Here is an 18059-nt window from a genome sequence, read left to right as displayed (position 1 = left end):
GTTTAATCTTTTCAGGGCCATAGGTCCTAACGTGCTTACACATACACTCTTATTGTTAGACACTTGGGCACAAAATCACACCTGTGGAAATTAAAGCCCAATTTCTCAGCGTCAGTAATTTAACAATGGAATAGATAGTGAAACTGATTTAAGGAGAGCTTAGGACCTTGAAAGAATAACGTTGTGCAATAATTAAATTTTTTTGAAAATGACCTTTTTGTAGTATACTGTCATTTATTTGGAGTGGACACGCCCAATCCATCTGTAAGAAACAAGGAAGGAACACTTCTAATCATGTAATAAATCAAAATATAAACTGGAGTGAAAAAAGATTAAAAAGTACAGTAGATTTTATCCAGAGAAACTTATCAAGTTACATTTATTTAAAAGCATAACTATTAACTATACATTATATGTGTATATATTTTCATTGTTTAGTAATGATTACAGCTTCAATGCAGGAAGTCCTCTACAGACAATAAAAGCATCATCAACTGAGGCAGCTTATCCCAACATCACATTAAACTGGCCAATAACACTGTTGCTACAATTTGTTGTCTAAGCTATAGCCACAGACAACAAGCAGTAAACCTTTTGGCAAAACTACATTCAAAGAGTATAAACTTTTTTCTCTTTGGTAATGTTACACACCTAAACTCAAGAAGCTGCATTCACATTCTGTCGCTGTGTATAAACACAGTGTAGTTGTGGTAGACTAACTGCATTGTGCATTTCAAGAAGAAAGAAGAAAAGTATCAGCCTGGTGAGCGAAGAGTTTTACTCAAATTTTCTGCAGTCAGGTTTGAACAGTTCATGATCAACAGCCAGATCAACAGGCTTATTACATAAAGACATTGATTTGTCCAGGCATGACCAAGACATACAGTATGCTGATGATGACCCGAGCAGTTGGCACATGATCTTACTGATTTACCCTTCTCCAGACCAAGTATTATCAGCAGGTTTTATTATGACAGAGTTAATTTGTAAAACAGTACAATTGCTAGTAGGGCTCCGAGATCTGCTGTTTCATTTCATTTGAAATACATAATTTGGAAGCAGTTGCAGTGGAGTCTCAAAGTGTGAAATCACAAATCAGTAAGTAGTCTCAGACTTTTGGATCCTACCGTGTTCCCAAGATATTTAAAAATTAAAACCCAAATTATTACTTACATAAACGGATTAGCTCTGCTGCTGGTTGATTTCTCACAGTGAAAATAGTTTTTTTCTCATCAGATTTATCTCTTGATCAGACGTCTGATCTGACAACACTCAAGTTACTCGAATTTAGTGTTACTTCCTTTTTTTAAAACTGAAACAGGATTTTTGTTTTCTGAATAATTTTTAAAAGCTACAAGGCTTCAAATTGAACCATCTAATGATTTTGAGGCTAGGAATGTAACATGATTAATTTATAATGGTATCTGGACTATGCTAATTAAACTAGTGCATCCATTGTTTAGGACAAAACACATCTGATTTTTTTTACTCTTTTAATGTATCTAAAAGTTACTGTGCGTTCTAGTGTTGTCATAGTTTTCTTTGCTGCTCCAACTTCAGTTGTGCAAAAATAACTGCACAGCTTAGTACTAAACAGAGGCATGTATTGTCCTCTGATTACACTTCCAGAAAAGACTTCTTAAAGATAGTGATATATTGTAGACATAAAATAGTGAGAAAGGACTAAGGGTTATAAGTCTGAAAGATTTCTCAGAAATGACCAGTCTAAAACCAGTGACAAAAAAGCTTGCTTTGTTAAGACATTTTTATGTTCATTGTGTTGCAAAGTCTGATATTACTGACATCATCATCGTGCATCCACTGGCTAAGAAAAACAGGCAGACTATCTAAAAATGTCAGTAATGGTCACCGTTCAACGGTTCCATTGTTCCTATTCAGGTAGTGACCCCGAAAAGCTTTGATCTCACTGCTCTACAACAACCAATTTCCAGCTTTTTTACAGAAGTAAGAAAGCACAAAGTTAGAACTGTACTGTCCAGTGTCAGATAAGGCATTCCTTTCAGAGACATACGTTTTTATACGCTAACATTTGGACACTGGGGTGTAGACAATTTTTTATAGGGGGATAGACCAAGCAATTATCTATCTTTAATCTGGTTCCTCTCCACATCATTGTAAGGCAAACATCAGGTAGTGCTTCTTCACATGCATACCACTATGTATACATCCAACACATGCACTATCTGCACAAAAAAATAATCCCATTAACATTCGATTGTTCTTCCCTCTTATCCCAGTCTATGCAGTTTTCATGCTTCTCAGGGTATGCTGAGTGTAATCCAACAGCTGTGCAATGTGGTGCATTTTCATCCATTTTCAAATTTGCTATTAATCCCTGCAGTCATGCTCTAATGATGCATGGCCTGGCGGGTTATCCCTTCATTAAACCCCAGAAAAGCAGTTTCTGCAATCTAGGCTATTTAAAGTCTCTCAGAGATCCCTCCCTCTCAGAGTATAGATGGCAACACAGATTACATAATTCAGTCGAGTGCTGTGTCTGTCAGTCTGTTCAACCAGTCCCTGATTAGAATCTTGTAATCCTCACTCCAGAGTCACCTACAATGAGTCGGGCCATGGAAGGGTGAACCTGTGTAATATTGAGAGATCAGAAAAAGCGATTAGCAATAATAAGTTTCACAGTGACTAATCGCTAACTTCACAGAATTAATAGCATATATATACAAATCAATCCTGCAAGAGACAAAATACTGCTATACAAAAAAAAAAATAATTAAACAAAGTGATCACCTACACAGACGCCACTTCAGTACCAAGCTCCACTTTTGATCTTCCTTACCTGTGCTTGAAGTGGTCCATAGGGCACGAGCTCTCCATCCACAGTGAGGGTTCCTCGTGCAGACAGAGGCTGCAATCTGAAAGCCCTGCAGGTCACATGGCTCACATATGGTGAGCTAACGGAGTGGTGGGTTCCTCTTTCCATGGCAAAGAACAATCTCAGTAGAGTGGCTCTGGAGATCCCTGCCCGCACAAACGTCAGGTGGATCAGACCATCATCAAATCTGGCCTGGGGGGCAGCATGTAAGTCAGCCCCAAGGTGGCTCTGATAAAGCGCCAGGACGAGGACGAAATCTCCTTCAATGGTGACCCAGTCTCTGGTAGGGAGAGGTTGGTCAAGGGGGGGTAACAAATCATCCCTTGGGACATTTAGAGGCAGTGAGACAAAAGGACGGTTTTTAAGGGGTCCTGCTGGCTCTGCAATTTCAAAATTAAAAGATGAGGACGGTGTGCGTAAAGAGGGTGAGGGTGAGGTGGAGTTAGGGGTGTTAGGACGGGGGGCGAGGTAGGATGAGGAGTGTGGGGAGGCACAAGATGGAGAAGAGGGTGGTGTGGGTGATAGAGACAGAGAGAGGGAGGAGAGTTTAGGGGGAAGGGAGTTTGAATGGGAGTGCTGAAGGAGGGAAAGGGGCCTTGGCCTGGAAGCATTCTGGTTTTGGTCCAGAGTCTTAGGCTTGTAAGAAAAGGGAGAGTGACGAAAGGGCGAGGAGATAGTGAGAGCTCGCTCACGAGCAACGTCCAGTGGGTAGATGTCTTTCTGGTAGTAGGTTCCATTCAGATCCACGTCCTCCACCCCATACGAAGTGCCAGAATCTGCATCTTCCTCTTGACTGGAAGGCTGGTTTAAGAGAGTGTTAGCTATCTGACTTGAAGGGGCTGAATTCTTTCTTAGTTTCTGTCTGGCCTGGTTGAGGTCATCTTGGTAAGTGAAACAACCCTTTGGCTCTTCATCTGCTTCTCGTCCAATGTCGACACCATAACTCTCTCCCAATTCCCTTGCATGCAATGCTCCCTCCCCCTCGACGGAGCCAGCACTGCCTTCCCCATCCTTCCCCCTATCTTCTTCCTCCATCTCACTGGAGTCTTGCTCTGCTGTTTCCCCATCTTCCCTTTCATCCTTGATCCCTGCCAGCCTTTCTTCCGTTCCCATGTGGCATTCATCCCTATCGTTTGATTCTGAACTTGTGCCTGACCTCTCCGAACATGTCCCCGATCTCTCCTCTTCTGCCTCCATCTCCAACTCCCTCTCTCTGTCTTCTGCCAAGCTGCTGGCTCTGACCACACCAGTTCCTCCTCCTCTGGCCCTCTCCCTTCTTCTCTCCCGTTCTCTCTGCCTCTCCTCTTTTTCCCTCTCACCCTCACCCATGCGAAGGCTTCTCTGTTCACTGATGCCCATGTCAGAGCAGGTGCGATGGATGGGTGTTCGGCAGAAACCCTCAAGTCCTTCTGTAATACTACGGGAAAGAGGCCTCCTTGGTGGAGGAGGTGTGGCATCTGGGGATGTGGTGACAATAGATGGCGGCAGGTAGGAGAGACGACCCTTGTATGATCGAAGAGAAGCTATCCGCACCAGGGTGCCCAGAGTGAAGCGGGCGGAGCCCAGGCCACGATATCTGTAATGAGGAAAGAGTTCATGCCAAGCTTTATGATATTAGCCTAAGTAATATTACACAATTATAATACAAAAATATAAGAATTTGAGTTGAACAAGTGTATATATATATATATATATATATATATATATGTATGTGTGTGTGTGTGTGTGTGTGTGTGTAAAAAACCCCACACATACCTCTCACTTTCTATGTCCACATCAGACACAAAGCCCCATGCGACAGAAAGGAAAGAAAAAATTCTTCTTGGTGTTGCTGTTCGACTGTTGTTGGAGGGTGGAGGACTTGTTGTTACAGAGACCAAGTCCATGGGTCGTACACCGCCTCGACAGAGCAAAAAGCAGCAGTTCAAAAGTAGGGGTTCCCGAAGGCACATGTCATACCTGAGTGAGAGAAAAAAATTACAACACCTCTCATCAGGAAAGATAAGGAGAACTGTACAAACAACATCCCGCCGCAGTTCAAAGATACACTGACAGCTAGATTATCAAATGATGATAAAAACATTACTGTGTTCCTTTGTTTAAAAAGAATTCATAACAAGCTGTGGGTATAGCACTATTACTATGATTATGTATTTAAAAAATGTAACTAATTAATAAATCCATGACCACTAAACAGCTTTGGTAGACTGCCTTAAAAAAAGTCAGGGAGGGGCTCATGCAGAACCTTATCTTTCTTCTTTTTTTTTTTGTGATTAACATTTTATTGTTTTCTTGTTTAACAATGTAACAGGACATGACATAACAGGATGATACATTTACAACATATTCCAAAACCCCCAAACAAACAACCATCACCATCCTTATCATGCAAAGTTTATAGAGGTGTATAATCTACGATCTACGATAACATCACAAATACATACTTCAAAAACAAAACAAGATACAAAGATTATCCTTAATTGTGTAGCTCCTCCCCTTTCCAAAAATGAATGAGATAAATGTTTACCCTGCATGGTGGTTGATGGAGCCAGCCAGTGCATTTCCAGAGCCACAGGGCAGAATGCCAACAGGTGTTTTTATTGCTTGTTCCCAGTCAGTACGTTCCATAAGCCCATTAATAACCTAGAAAGCACAGCACAAAAAATAAGTAAATCATGTGGACATGTATTAAACCACCATGTTTATCCAATTAAAAACACTCAGACCTCATGCAGCAGGCCATCTCCAGAAATGATGATGATGCCATCCCACTCTGGGAGTGAGATCTCTCTGATAAGCTCCCTTGCATGGTTCTGACGCTCTGAGACAGATAGTGAAAAATCCAGAAATGGACATTGACATGTTTCATATCAATGCAATGCTAGCATCTACCTTGTAAGGCTGCCTTTGGCTTTTGTGTTACCTGTTTGGATGAGGTTGTAACTGATGTTGGCCTCTCTGATCATGGGCAGGATGTGTGTTTGACACCACTGCATTGCCTGGCCTCTTCCACTGAAGGGGTTAACCAATAACAGTAGTCGCCTTGGACGAGGTAGCAGACTTCTTGAAAATTCTGCATGAAAAAAAGACAGTAGGGATATAAATAAGATAAGTAAGCTAAAACACCCAGTTTTTGCCCAGAACAAAGAAAGGAACGAAAGGTTCACTGCCTTCATAGAGCCTGCCAACTGGGACGTAAGCTAAGCTGTCACACACTGTTGCCCAACCCTGGAGTTTGAGTGCATTCAACCATTTGAGCCTCTTTTATTTCACCTCACAGGATCTACTTCACAATGCTGTCGCTTGGGAGAACATTTATTAATCATTTCAGATAGACTGTGAGGGGCACATAAATGACAGAAGCAGCATTCAGAAAATTGGAATTAAAAATAATCAGTTGGTAAAGTACATTGATATATCCAAAAACAAACCAGCTGTGTGCAGAGGTATTATCTATCAAACCGAGTTGTTAGGCTTATTGCCTAATCAGCCCAGATGTGGAGATTGGAATAAATGAATGGCATCTCTAGTTTGCCCTAAAAATCACTGTATGTTTTGGTTTGTTATAGATGGGTAACAGCGCAGGGAGAAAAATTATGACAAACACTCAGATAATCCTAGGTTATGCAACAAACTACACTAAAGCAAATCAGCCGAAAACACAACTAGTACAGCTGTCACATCCATAAACAACAGTTTACAGAATCAAGACAGCAAGTGATTCAGAAATGAAATAATCATAGAACCAAAACAGATAAGAGAGAAAGTAGACTGCATGGGCAAAGGAGGTGGAAGACAAACAAGGGTCCAACAGAAAGGTGAGAAAACTAAAGAAAATACAAGCCACTAAAATAAATCAAGAGACACACATGAGATGAAAGAGGTGATTTGGGATAGAATTCAGATTTTGGTGAGTTTAAGCATACACATGCATCGTGAAATGGACATGAAGCAGGACTTTTCAACCCGTTAGATTTTTGAGGCTGAGGGATAAAGCACATGAGAAAAGAGTATGCTGTATGCTGCAGAGGCCCTATCCTCTCCATCGCTACATGAGAGTGGTGATAAAGACCATGGACGCAGAACAGACAGGTCAGCCAAAGCAAATACTATGAAAACTCTTAACAACAACAAATTAGGAATGGTGTTTATTTATTACAGCCATTTATCAAAACTAGACTCTAGATAATTTAGAAAGATTCCTCAGTAAAACAGGCTCCCAGTTTTGAAAACATCACAACAGCTAAGTGCAACATGTTTACCAGAGCTGGAACTCTTGGTCTCTGAAAGTCGATTTTCATGACATTCTGACACAAATCTAAATTGGTAGTTGGCTGAAGTATGAACAAATACATTAAATGTAAAAAGCACAGACTACTAAGAGCTACATCGCACAAAATGTCTATTTAATGGACGAATAAGAGTATGCAAGTATGGTCCCATAACAAATCAAAACCATCAAACAATGCCCAAACTGGGCAAGGAACAATTTAAAGACACATAAACTCACCTGTGTCAGAAGTGACGGTCACACCTCTGAGCAGACACTGCACGGCAGCTGACCACCTCTCAGCTTCAGGCCTGCTTTCTGCCAGGTAGGCCCTCACCTGCCTTCGCCGGGACACCCCTTTCCGCTTTTTACCTGGTGGGTACCAGTAGAGCACCAGGAGCGGGGGCGCAGGAACACGAGGGCAGCTGCAACCCACTAGCTCTGATAAAGGCATTAGGAGACGGGCTTCTTTTCCAGGCCGTGGCGACAAGCGCTGGATGTGTATGTGCATGTGGGTGAGGGTCAAGGCATAGTTGGAGGCCGAGGCAAGAGTGGGAGAGGCAGTGGGGGAGACTCCAGTCGGACCACCAGGACTGTTGGGGCAGCTGTTATTGTTGCTGTTACTGCCTGATTCCCAGCTTGCAAACTGGCCATGGAGGAGGGCTTCTGCTGGAGAAGGTGAAGTTGGTTCTGGAGATCGCATCCTCAAAGCTGAAGTAAGCAAGGTTTAGGTAGAAATGCAATGTCTCACAAGTTTTGGGGAAGTATCGTCTATAGATAGAGATCTAAAGAGTGAAATTTGGTAGCTGTTTGAGATTTGCAGTGAAAAACAAAACACATCTGAATCTGAGAACTCTATCCCTGAAATCTCTTTAAAAAAAAAAACAAACAAACAAACAAACAAACAAAAACCACTCTTACTTTTCAGTGCTGGAGTTCAAGGAACAATATCACAAAATAAGTTTCTGTTCCTGTTTGTTCATTTCAGAAGTAGGTCTTCATTTGAGAAAAAAAAAAAAAGAATTTCCTTCAGTTCAAAGATATCTCTGTTTAGCATATTTATCCAGTGGAGATTGGAAATGCTTAAGATCAGTCTTTGTGTCACAGAAAGCATGCATGACAGTTTGAGCTTAAGAGCCATCAGCTTCCACAGCTTACTGCCAGTTGAAAAGTGGACTGGCAATATTTTAACATATTGAAAGACATAAGGACTTAAAATGTAGATTCCCACTACAAGATCAGTCATTAAAACAAAAGCATTTTCAACAACGATTGCATAAGTAAAAAAAACACACAAGTATACATTACAATTTAAAACTGTCAATTGTGATAACAATGAGACAGTAGAGCAGCTATTCAACATAAAAAAATCTTTAAATAATTACACAAAAGAAGAAAACTCTTAGTTGCATTGAAAAACTTAAACATAAGTGTGAATAAGAAAAAAAACCCACACCTTGTTAAACAATGAGGCTACAACAATTAAATTAAATTAATGCACAATTGTAGGATTGAGTAAAGTATGTTGCATGGTAAGTGCTGGCCAAAATGTAATTAATGCCATAAAGATATGATGAGTTAGGTTTTTCAAGACCTTTGATACTTCTATTGCTATCTTTAATCTCAGTGATATATATGAGGCAGACAAGAGGAGTGACTGGTCCCAGTCCTCTAGACAGTAGTGTGATACATTAAAGTTTCATCAAAGCAAATGCGGCTGCCTCAATTCATTATCTGTTTCTGCACAAGAGGAGGGTGAACACAAGGTAAAACAAATGGAGATTAGACAACGAAAAAACAAAAACAAAACAAAAGACAAACAAGAAGACAGTTCGAATTGAATCCTTAGTTTATGTCATGGTAATGTCCTTGAGTCAAGCCTCACGTTCCCTCCCAAAGACCTCTGTTCCTGTATGACAATGGAGAACACAGTCATTTGTAAAAAAATAAATAAAGCCTCAAAAATATTTAAAAATGTAAATAATAGACAAACTTGTGACAGTGGCCCATTCACCTAGATGTATTCTAGAGTAGATGAGTCAGGAATTGATATTAAAAAAGGAATGATACTAAATTGTCTAAAGTGAATATTTCTTGTCTAATTAATTTGGATTTCAACACAGAAACATCTCAGTTTTAAATTTAGGGTAGAACAAATATGGAGGACTATGATGATAAGAATAAGCAATACCAGTCACAGAGTGAAGCAACACAAGATACATCACAACCCTTGACCTTAGATGCGTCTTTTCTGAAGCCCATAATGACTCACAGTCACACATCCTCAAGTGCTGTGCTGATATACATTATTTTGGACGATAGGTTGCATTTGAATGACCACAGCAGATTGGCATTTTCATATTCAGGGCTTTTGTCTAACAGGATTTGCGGACACAGTGTTGCTTTCACAATTTGAATGTGGGATTGAGATTTTGCAATTTGCTGACCTAAATTGGGCTTGATTTTAGACATTTCGCAATTCGTAATGCGCATTAGCTTGCAATCTTACTTCTTGTTTATCCCAAGAAATTGCTTTGTGGTGAATAGCTCTAAATAATCTGGATTTTGGTTATATGATTTTTAAAACGGTACATTAACAGGGATTAATTGCCAAAAAGTAAAGTTCATGTAGTTCACTGTACACAGAAATGATTTTTTTCATCTTTAAGGTCAAAGTCATCATGACTATAATGTGTCAGAGTACAGTTATTGAACTATCAGCAGACTTGGTTATACCCTAAATTAATAAACAGCTTGAATTTTATTTTCTGGTTTTATAGCAGTCAGGAAGCATTGCACAAGCTGGGTGCAGACAGAAATCAATACTTGGCTGATTTCCTGGCCTGATAAAAAGCACAAAAAAGACCTCACTCATGCCCATTGTTGCACCTTACGTCCTTGAAAAAGCAGGGCGGGGACACCCAGAAATAATAATATCAGCAGGCTAATTTTGTCCCCCACACAATGAGGCGGTTGTTGACTGACATGGGGGGTATTTTGGATAAGTTTGAGCTCTCCTCGACTTTGTATGCCGGAGCACAGCCATGTATCTAACAGCAGTTATGAGTTTAGCTTGTGACCCCGGTGGTCTAAAGTAAAAGCTCTGAACTTTAACACTACGTTAGCTAGCAGGTTGGCAACTGAGCTGGCTAACTTATTTAGCTGCCTTTAGACAGTTGTAGGAAAACTGCAGAACCGTTTTCAGTGTAGCATCCGAGGTTGTCTTGAGGCAAAAGGGGTGTAAATTTGTGGGGAAACTGCTGTAAAAATCAAGGGAATAGCAAACACTGGCTAATGTTATGAATGCTTTAAAGTGCTGTCTTTCAGCAGTGGCAGTTAGCAGAGGCTAGCAGTTAGCTAGTTAACTTCATGACAACTTATTATGGAAAGATCGATCCCTTAGAAAAAACCTCTTCTCTAACCTGGGACACACCGAGAAGGTCCCGTCTGACTGTTTCCCGTCTCATTAGCTGTTTCATGATGTGTCCGAGTCAGCGCAGGTACCGTTTGATGGAAACGGCAGCTAACGGGCTATATGGTCAGACTATTAAACCGGCTCATGGGGGGAAAAATATATAAAATAAAAAACACACCAGGTATTTGTAAATGACATTTACACAGGGATGGGAGCACAACAACCCGATCGGATTATTATGAAAAGAGCAAAAGGAGCCGACAATTACCTCATCTTGTCCTCCCTCTCATGACGACAGGCTGTGAAGACTGCGGCTCGGTGCAGGATGTGACTGGAGACGGAGCAGCAGCAGCTCTGAGCGGCGGAGAGGAAATCCAATGGCGATAAGGAAAACAGCGCAACACCCACCGACATTCTCCAATCATTGATAGGCCTCCACTTCCTGGCACAGTCATGTTTTTTTCCAGGGCAACTCATATCAATTGTGATCAAAGGAATAGTGAAGTCATATCAGACTTTAAGGTTAGGTCGGTGCATGTGGAAAAGTGACGTTTTGTCTAACCCCACTTGCCTGCTGTGACAGGACAGTCATCCAATAAAAACACACAACACACTTTCTACAGCCAATCTTTTATTTGTATCGGATTGAAAACAAAAACAAGACACTAGTTCTTGTAGCCACGGCTGGCTCTGCGACCACGAGCTCTCTCGAACTTCCTGCCCTTGGAGCGAACATAGGGCCTGGAGAGGAGAGAGAGCAGTATGGTTTAACAGCACGGCACCAATTACCACATTCATGTACCTGTTCATTCCCACCAGCACTGCCTTATAAATGACCACGAAACAGGCCCAGTGTCTGTCTACCGCTTCAACTGATTGAAGGGCCCCAATACAAAACACTATAAAACACTATTTTCCACTTTGAGCAACACAATCATCTTTCTTTATATGGACTGTGCACATCAGCTGTGGCTCACCGCTTTACTTACACCAGTTAATTTCTCAACGGTCAAAACTAAACAGCAACAAAGTTTTCTAATAAATGAAAAACTTCACAACAAAACACTTAATAACCCCCTTTTCTATGTGACATTTAAGATCTTTTGTAATCTAGAAAAAAATGCCATTGTTGAGTTCACTGATAGTGATGTTTCAGTGGGGATTACAATTTCACGTCTGCAAATGTCTAATTATTAGTATGATACAAAGCATTAACTCCACTATGAACAAACAGGTGTTAACTCCACTGACACCTGTTTGTCTTCTGTATAAGGTTTGTTAATTCAATTGATGGAAAACAAACTGCATTATTCCAACCTTCATTAGAGGAATAACATCCCTACATGAAAACCTGCTTGCTATTGATATTTCTCAAAAGAAAGAAAATGAATAGGAGATGAGAGAGATGAAGAAGTGAGACACCATGGAGCAATGCATCGGAGCAGCCAGAGATGGACTGTGTGCTCAATGTATAATCACAGTCTATCCAACCTCAAACTAGTGGACACTTCTACTACCAAAAGAAAGACACCATTCTCTACTCAAGTTGGACTAATCAGAGTACTAGCATGACAGCATAATTCGTTAACAGCAGCAACAACACATCTGTATACATACTTGGTGTGGCTATGAGGGGTTCCAGGGGCTTTTCCAAAGTGCCTGTACACCTCTCTGCCTTTGCGGGGTCCTGATGAACAAACATTTATAGAGTATGAAAAACAGTACAAAATATCTCAAAGAACAACTAAAATCCTTTCCTGATTTTGCATAAATCACAATTTCGACAGACCTCATAACAGCCCTGAGAGAATGAGTTCCACATATTTCACAGCCTTTGACTAGACTTTTCAAATTGAAAAGTGGAACCATTTTAAAAACGACCCATTGCAATTGTCTCAGAAATTAAACAGTATCTATGACCTGTTGTATTTGGCATCATGGAAAAAGCACAGGTGCAGTCAGACAATACAAAAACGATTGTGTGTGTGCTCGCTCACTTTATTATTAAAGTGAGCGAGTGAGCTGTTTGCAAGTGAATAACTTTTTGGTAATGCTATCTAATGAAATGTAATAATGAAATTTGAAAATCCGGTAGCAGTCACAACGGAATAGAAATAAAAACCTTTTCTAAATCAAGCCGCCTTATCTGAAGCTGTACAGTTAAACTGTGTACGTCTCTCTAAGGTTATTCAGCAATCCAATGTGCAGTTTGCATTCTAACACTTTTCTTACTTGCAGATATCCTCTGTTGCTTGCTGCACCATGAAAACATAGCAAACCACAGTGGATCTCTACCACAAGCAAGAACATTAACTAGCTGAATTGCATTGGGGTAAAGTTTTAATCTAACATTGCATGTTTAATTACCTGACAGCAGCACTGTGCCCTGTCCTTTGGGAGAAGCCAGAGCCAGCTGGTCAAAGGTCATCACCTTACCACCTGCCTTCAGGATTCTTCTGCGAGCACCATCAGTTACCCTCAGAGCACAGATCTGTGAGACAACAGACAGAAAATGAGAGATTTCATACACATTACAGTGTTAAGGACTTTTCCTCTGAAGACCAATAGATAAGTTCACCAAAAAATACTGCAAAAGTAGGAATTACCTTCAGTTTGGGGATATCCTGAATCCTGACATCATCAGTGACTGTTCCCACAACAACAGCAATTTTGTTGTCACGGCCTGGCATCTTCATCTTACGGATCTATGGAAGGGGAAGGTGGATCAGAGTCAGGTCATCTTAAAAATTAAACATTTGTGTTAAGCACATAATATTGCTACTAATAAAGTAATTGTGATAACGGTTTGATTGCTATTTTATTATTTAGGGAGATAAAACCATCAATTTTATGTTCAGAGGCAATAAAAGGAGCCAGATAGGAAAAATGCATTGCCCAGAAAATCTATCCTAAGTAAGTGATTCAAATTTATCACAATTATTGGACCTAGACCGTAAAATTTTATACAACTAATGATTCAGTCTGACTCGTAAAATTACCACACGTGTGCTATACATTCACTCCATAGAATTCATAGGGTCACACAAGTTTGGTCACCGCATCACAACACAAAATTTTCAGGCCATTTTGACTGAAGAACAGAGGCAGTAGCAAAACACATTTTTATGTATGATAAAATCTTAGATGCAATGTAGGCTGCTCTTAATCCGTTATCCATAGTGCAAGAATAAAGGACTCATTGGTGATGTAAAGGGTGTGGGAAGTTAGACTGACCAGGCGGGAGATGGAGATGGGGGGCCTGTTGGTTCTGCTCATGAAGAGCCTCCTCAAGACAACCTTGTTGAAGGGAGCATTAGAGCGGCGGGCAAGAAACCTGTACAACTGTAAGAAACCAGCGTTACAGTTAGAAATGCAGCGTGTCATCAAACTGATCGCTGCTGCACCAACATACTACAGAGGTTCCACTACGGATGCTATCATTACACTGAACCAAGGATGATGGCTGAATGCTTTACCTTAACCAGGAGCCTCAGGTAGATATCCTGGCTCTTTGGCTCTTTCCTGTGCACCTTGCGGTCCTTGTTGTGTCTGATGTCAACTCCCTTGAGAAATGAAAAGCGCATTAATACAACAAACACTCGTTTATAAAGAAGCTCCATTGATCTAAATTTCTTACACTCTATATAGCGTAATGAAATCTTACATTTCTCAACTTTTTGCAAATTCCTGGTCAAGTCTGTCAAAATTCAAAGTGGACCATTTGAATCCATGATGGAAACATGTAGTTTAACGCCAGTGTGAGGCCGGTTCACACGTTGACACTCGGCTGCTAGCTGCTAACTAGCACAGCTCGGAACCAGCCTGTAGTTTACACACTGGGCCGTTTCACATCTGGCCAGACAGGCTAAGTTTGACCAAAGATAAAACACGACTCTGACTAATATTTTCCTCCTTCTGAAATAATTTCTAAAGCTAATTTTTGGTCAGACTGAAGGCGTGAAGGAGCTGCAGCTATGTCGGTATTAGAGAGGGGAAGCTAATATCAACTACATGGCCAAATAGCACAAAATCGTGGCAGGGCTGTAATGTAAATTATGTAAACAATCAGTAACTGTTGTCACAAAGAAGAGATGCTGCTTTAATTCAGAGGATGATCGTAGATAGTCAGGCTATCGCGTTTTAAAAATTCTACTAGCGGTACCTACCATCTTGGACTCAGAGCGAAAAGGGAAAAGGAAGAGCGGAGCTCTCGCGATAAACGATGGGATGAACTCTCGGGTCTCTGATTGGCTGCTGAGCCTGCGCTTCCTGCGAGGCACCTCCGAGGATTCAAAATGGCGCCTCCAGTGGTGAACAACAGGCAGACTCACAGGGTGCTGATAGTTAGGGTTAATCCATAATTTTGACTTGTTTTTTGAGAATTGTATTATCTCTATCCTGAAAATATTAACCTCTAATAAATATATTTTACTTCCTTTACTTTTCCTTTATTGGCTTGCTCATAAATCATACATTATCCACACAAAATATCAAGATGAACACAATCCACTGTGAATAGTGCATTGATATTTGCATGTTTGCAACAATACTTACTACTCTACTCCTAATCTATTTCTTTACGATATTATGTTCACATTAGGACATTTTTTAATATCGCCCTCAGAAATGCAACCATGGTTTAACAAGTACATTATGTATTTATTTATTGCAAATTATGTCAAGTATAAATAATATAAAATGTGAAACACTTTTCTCAATTTTTATTTTAAGAAAACACATTTTTTTAAGGTATTGCAACATAATAATAATAATACATTTTTGTACAAAGTTGTAACACATTTGGCATTAACAGATTGCCTAAGAATGGCTCAGTAAATAAGGCTGTGAATGATACAACCATTTATGTATGTAATTCATGTATACTACACAGTGTACAGTGTATTTATTTGGAGTTTTGTATTCATTTAACTGTGTAATTCCTTTTGATGATTTTTTAAAATGTCTTTTAACCTGTAATTAAGAATGTATTATAAAAACCACATATTGAATCCAGTATGGCAAAATGCAACAGTGTGACAGTTTTAAAAGCTCTGTTGTTTTCAACATCAAAAAAATCTAAGTATATCAGCAGGATTTAACCCAGACACTGTTGCGTCAAAATTTACATTTGCATACAGTTCTCTTTTAAGAAACAGGGAAGTTGAAACAAGACAGAGACATTTCTCAATCCCAGCAGTATCAGATGAATCATCGAGATGTGACCTTTCCAGCAGAGGTTTCCTTATCAATGCTAATGACTCTGCAACTGGATTCTATTCTCTTTAGCCTAATCTATGCCATTACTTTACAAAAAACTTGCATAATGACACTGAAGATCTTGGGTTTATTCAAGTTAGTGGCTACGCTGCTGTCTGAGGTGGCACAGAAAGACTGTGAAAGTAAGTGCAGTGCCTCCCAGAAACACTGTCCGGGCCACAGGAGGGACTAGGGCAAAGTTCACTGCCTGAAATGATGGAAGATGAATGTCACTCATTCATATGTGCATATAAGCAACAAACAAGACACAGTGCGTTGCTTTAAAGTAAATAATAATGATTATAGAAGGGTTTCTCACCTGCATAGTTGACCAATATATCACTCCAGACTTGACAGATAGATGGATAGATAGATAGATCATTTTATTTGATATTTTTTATATTTTATAGATATTTTATCAGTAAAACTAAAACAACCATTGACTTTACCATGTACCTTGTAAGATGTCCAGAATTTCTGTCTCCAGTCTTCTAGTGGGTCGTCTTTGTTTTCTAGTAAACTCAAACCTGAAAGGCAGAGGTGGCAGAAAGATGATTTAACTCAGCCTTTGTTGGTTCTATCATAAAAGCTCAAAGCAGTCTCAATCTCTTAACAAAAATTTACTCAAATTTACATAAAAAGTAAAATAAGTCTATAAGTTAAAACAGACTGGGTGTTTAAATTTAATAAATTTATAGAATACAAATGGGGAATTGAACAGGATTAAAAAGTTGAAAGCACAACAAATATCAACATTTCTCAAGCAGAAGATATAAATAGTGATTTTTAGAAAACTAACCAATATAAAAAGCACTGATGGTGAGAGGAGCTGCAACCAGCTGATCCACTACAACCTTCCCTGTCACTGCCTTGACTCCGCCCCCTGGCAGCATCCTCTCCAGCCACCTGAGCCAGTGGTAGTTGAAGTTGGCATGGAAACAGAAACCAACAGTTGCTACTCGAGCTGTCTGACACCAGTCGATGTCAGCTGAGGCATCTGATGGGGCTCTAGCGGCACGTTTCCCTCCCAGCACGCTCTGTTGTATCACGTCAGCAGAGGAAAACAGAGCTGTGTATCCGAGGACGTTACTGATGTAGGGGTGAGCCTTGAACACAGCCCAGGCTCTGTTCATGCTGGAAAATCTAACCAAGGAGGGAATATTAAAGCAGTTTATTCATGAGAAACCCACTGGGTGTCACTGCTTTGCAATATGACAAATTTCAGTCAGTGGGAGGTTTAAAAGATGCTCAAATAAAATAGATGTAACAGGAAAATAAACAAAGGCCCATATGACCTAATGTGCCACTCATCAACGATGGTCTACATACTAAAAAGTGTACTGACCTCATGTAATAGCCAAATAGCAGTGAAACCTACCTGTCAGCGTGGCTTTGCTTGAATTTTCAAGTTTCAAGAGAGACAGGCTGTTTTCTGATTGGCTCTGTTGGGTGAGGAGGCGGAGATGAAGTGAATATACTGACAGGAAGGTTTTCTCACCTGGTCAAAGTTCACTCTCTGTTGCAGAAAATGATAGATAAGACCTTTATCAGCACACTGGAGAGGAATCTGAGAAAATAGCACATGTGAGGAATTAATGACGTGCATGACAAAGCAACAAGCTGTAGTCGGCAATACTTGATATCAGAGAGTGACACGCTTACCTTGTCATTCCAATAAAAAAATCTTTATTTATTTCCAATAATGTCTGTGTAGTAAATGTTACTTACCAGATTTTCAAACTGAGTAACGTGTTTTAGCTGAGCCCACACTAGAAGGTTAGCAGAGGGGCGCCCTCCTGTCAGAAGCACATGGCCTGTCTCTATAAATAGAGGCCACTCCTGCAGCAATTCCCTTCTCTCAGCATTGCACTGTAAAATGTATGAATTCAGGGTTTTACCAGCGTTAGGAAAGTTGAGTTACAGTTTAGGGGCCAAAAAGATATTTGAGATGGAAAAAAAAAAAATATGGTCGCAACACAATTTATTTAGTGTGGATAAAAATGAAAGAATTAGAGAGAAAGCCTTTGAAGAACTGTATTCAAAGGCTTCTGTTAAGTAATGTGTAAAAGCAGTGAAAATCAAACTGTGGATATTTTGATCAGTCCATCACAAAATGTTATTTAAACAGAGAAGAAATCATTTTTTTGGAGATATAATCAATCAATCATCCAACTTAATTTAAAGTATAGAATTACCATGCAAAACATTTGACAGTGAAAACAACATACATAACATAACATAACATCACAAACATAACAGGTATA

At 40.0% G+C, this 18059-nt stretch overlaps 3 protein-coding genes across 4 annotated transcripts; all 3 read right to left on the bottom strand.

Moving 5' to 3' along the window:
- Positions 1-340: 340 nt before the first annotated feature.
- On the bottom strand, positions 341-10883 carry sphk2 (sphingosine kinase 2). Of its 2 annotated transcripts, none has more exons than XM_029505320.1 (9): positions 10808-10883; positions 8046-9033; positions 7365-7909; positions 5778-5927; positions 5581-5675; positions 5382-5497; positions 4610-4813; positions 2819-4430; positions 341-2608 (listed from the first exon to the last, which is right to left on the bottom strand). In XM_029505320.1, the coding sequence occupies exons 3-9, from the start codon at positions 7825-7827 to the stop codon at positions 2546-2548; spliced, it is 2703 nt and encodes a 900-aa protein (XP_029361180.1). In that variant the 5' UTR covers positions 7828-7909; positions 8046-9033; positions 10808-10883; the 3' UTR covers positions 341-2545. The 2 variants fall into 2 exon arrangements, with proteins under 2 accessions (XP_029361180.1, XP_029361181.1); XM_029505321.1 differs by having other exon boundaries at positions 7365-7835.
- A 274-nt stretch (positions 10884-11157) lies between these two features.
- Positions 11158-14739, bottom strand: rpl18 (ribosomal protein L18). Its single transcript, XM_029504628.1, has 7 exons — positions 14706-14739; positions 14016-14102; positions 13774-13881; positions 13146-13244; positions 12907-13030; positions 12157-12226; positions 11158-11280 (listed from the first exon to the last, which is right to left on the bottom strand). The coding sequence occupies exons 1-7, from the start codon at positions 14706-14708 to the stop codon at positions 11205-11207; spliced, it is 567 nt and encodes a 188-aa protein (XP_029360488.1). The 5' UTR covers positions 14709-14739; the 3' UTR covers positions 11158-11204.
- A 1153-nt stretch (positions 14740-15892) lies between these two features.
- LOC115045114 (mpv17-like protein) lies at positions 15893-16928 on the bottom strand. Its single transcript, XM_029504629.1, has 4 exons — positions 16595-16928; positions 16252-16322; positions 16115-16144; positions 15893-16003 (listed from the first exon to the last, which is right to left on the bottom strand). Exons 1-4 carry the CDS (start codon positions 16926-16928, stop codon positions 15893-15895), a joined length of 546 nt encoding a protein of 181 aa, XP_029360489.1.
- Between the last annotated feature and the right edge of the window lie 1131 nt (positions 16929-18059).

Source organism: Echeneis naucrates, chromosome 6 (assembly GCF_900963305.1).
Source record: "Echeneis naucrates chromosome 6, fEcheNa1.1, whole genome shotgun sequence".
Lineage (NCBI taxonomy): Eukaryota > Metazoa > Chordata > Actinopteri > Carangiformes > Echeneidae > Echeneis > Echeneis naucrates.
The sequence above is the reverse complement of the archived record's forward strand: the minus strand, read 5'-3'. Positions and strand labels throughout refer to the sequence as shown.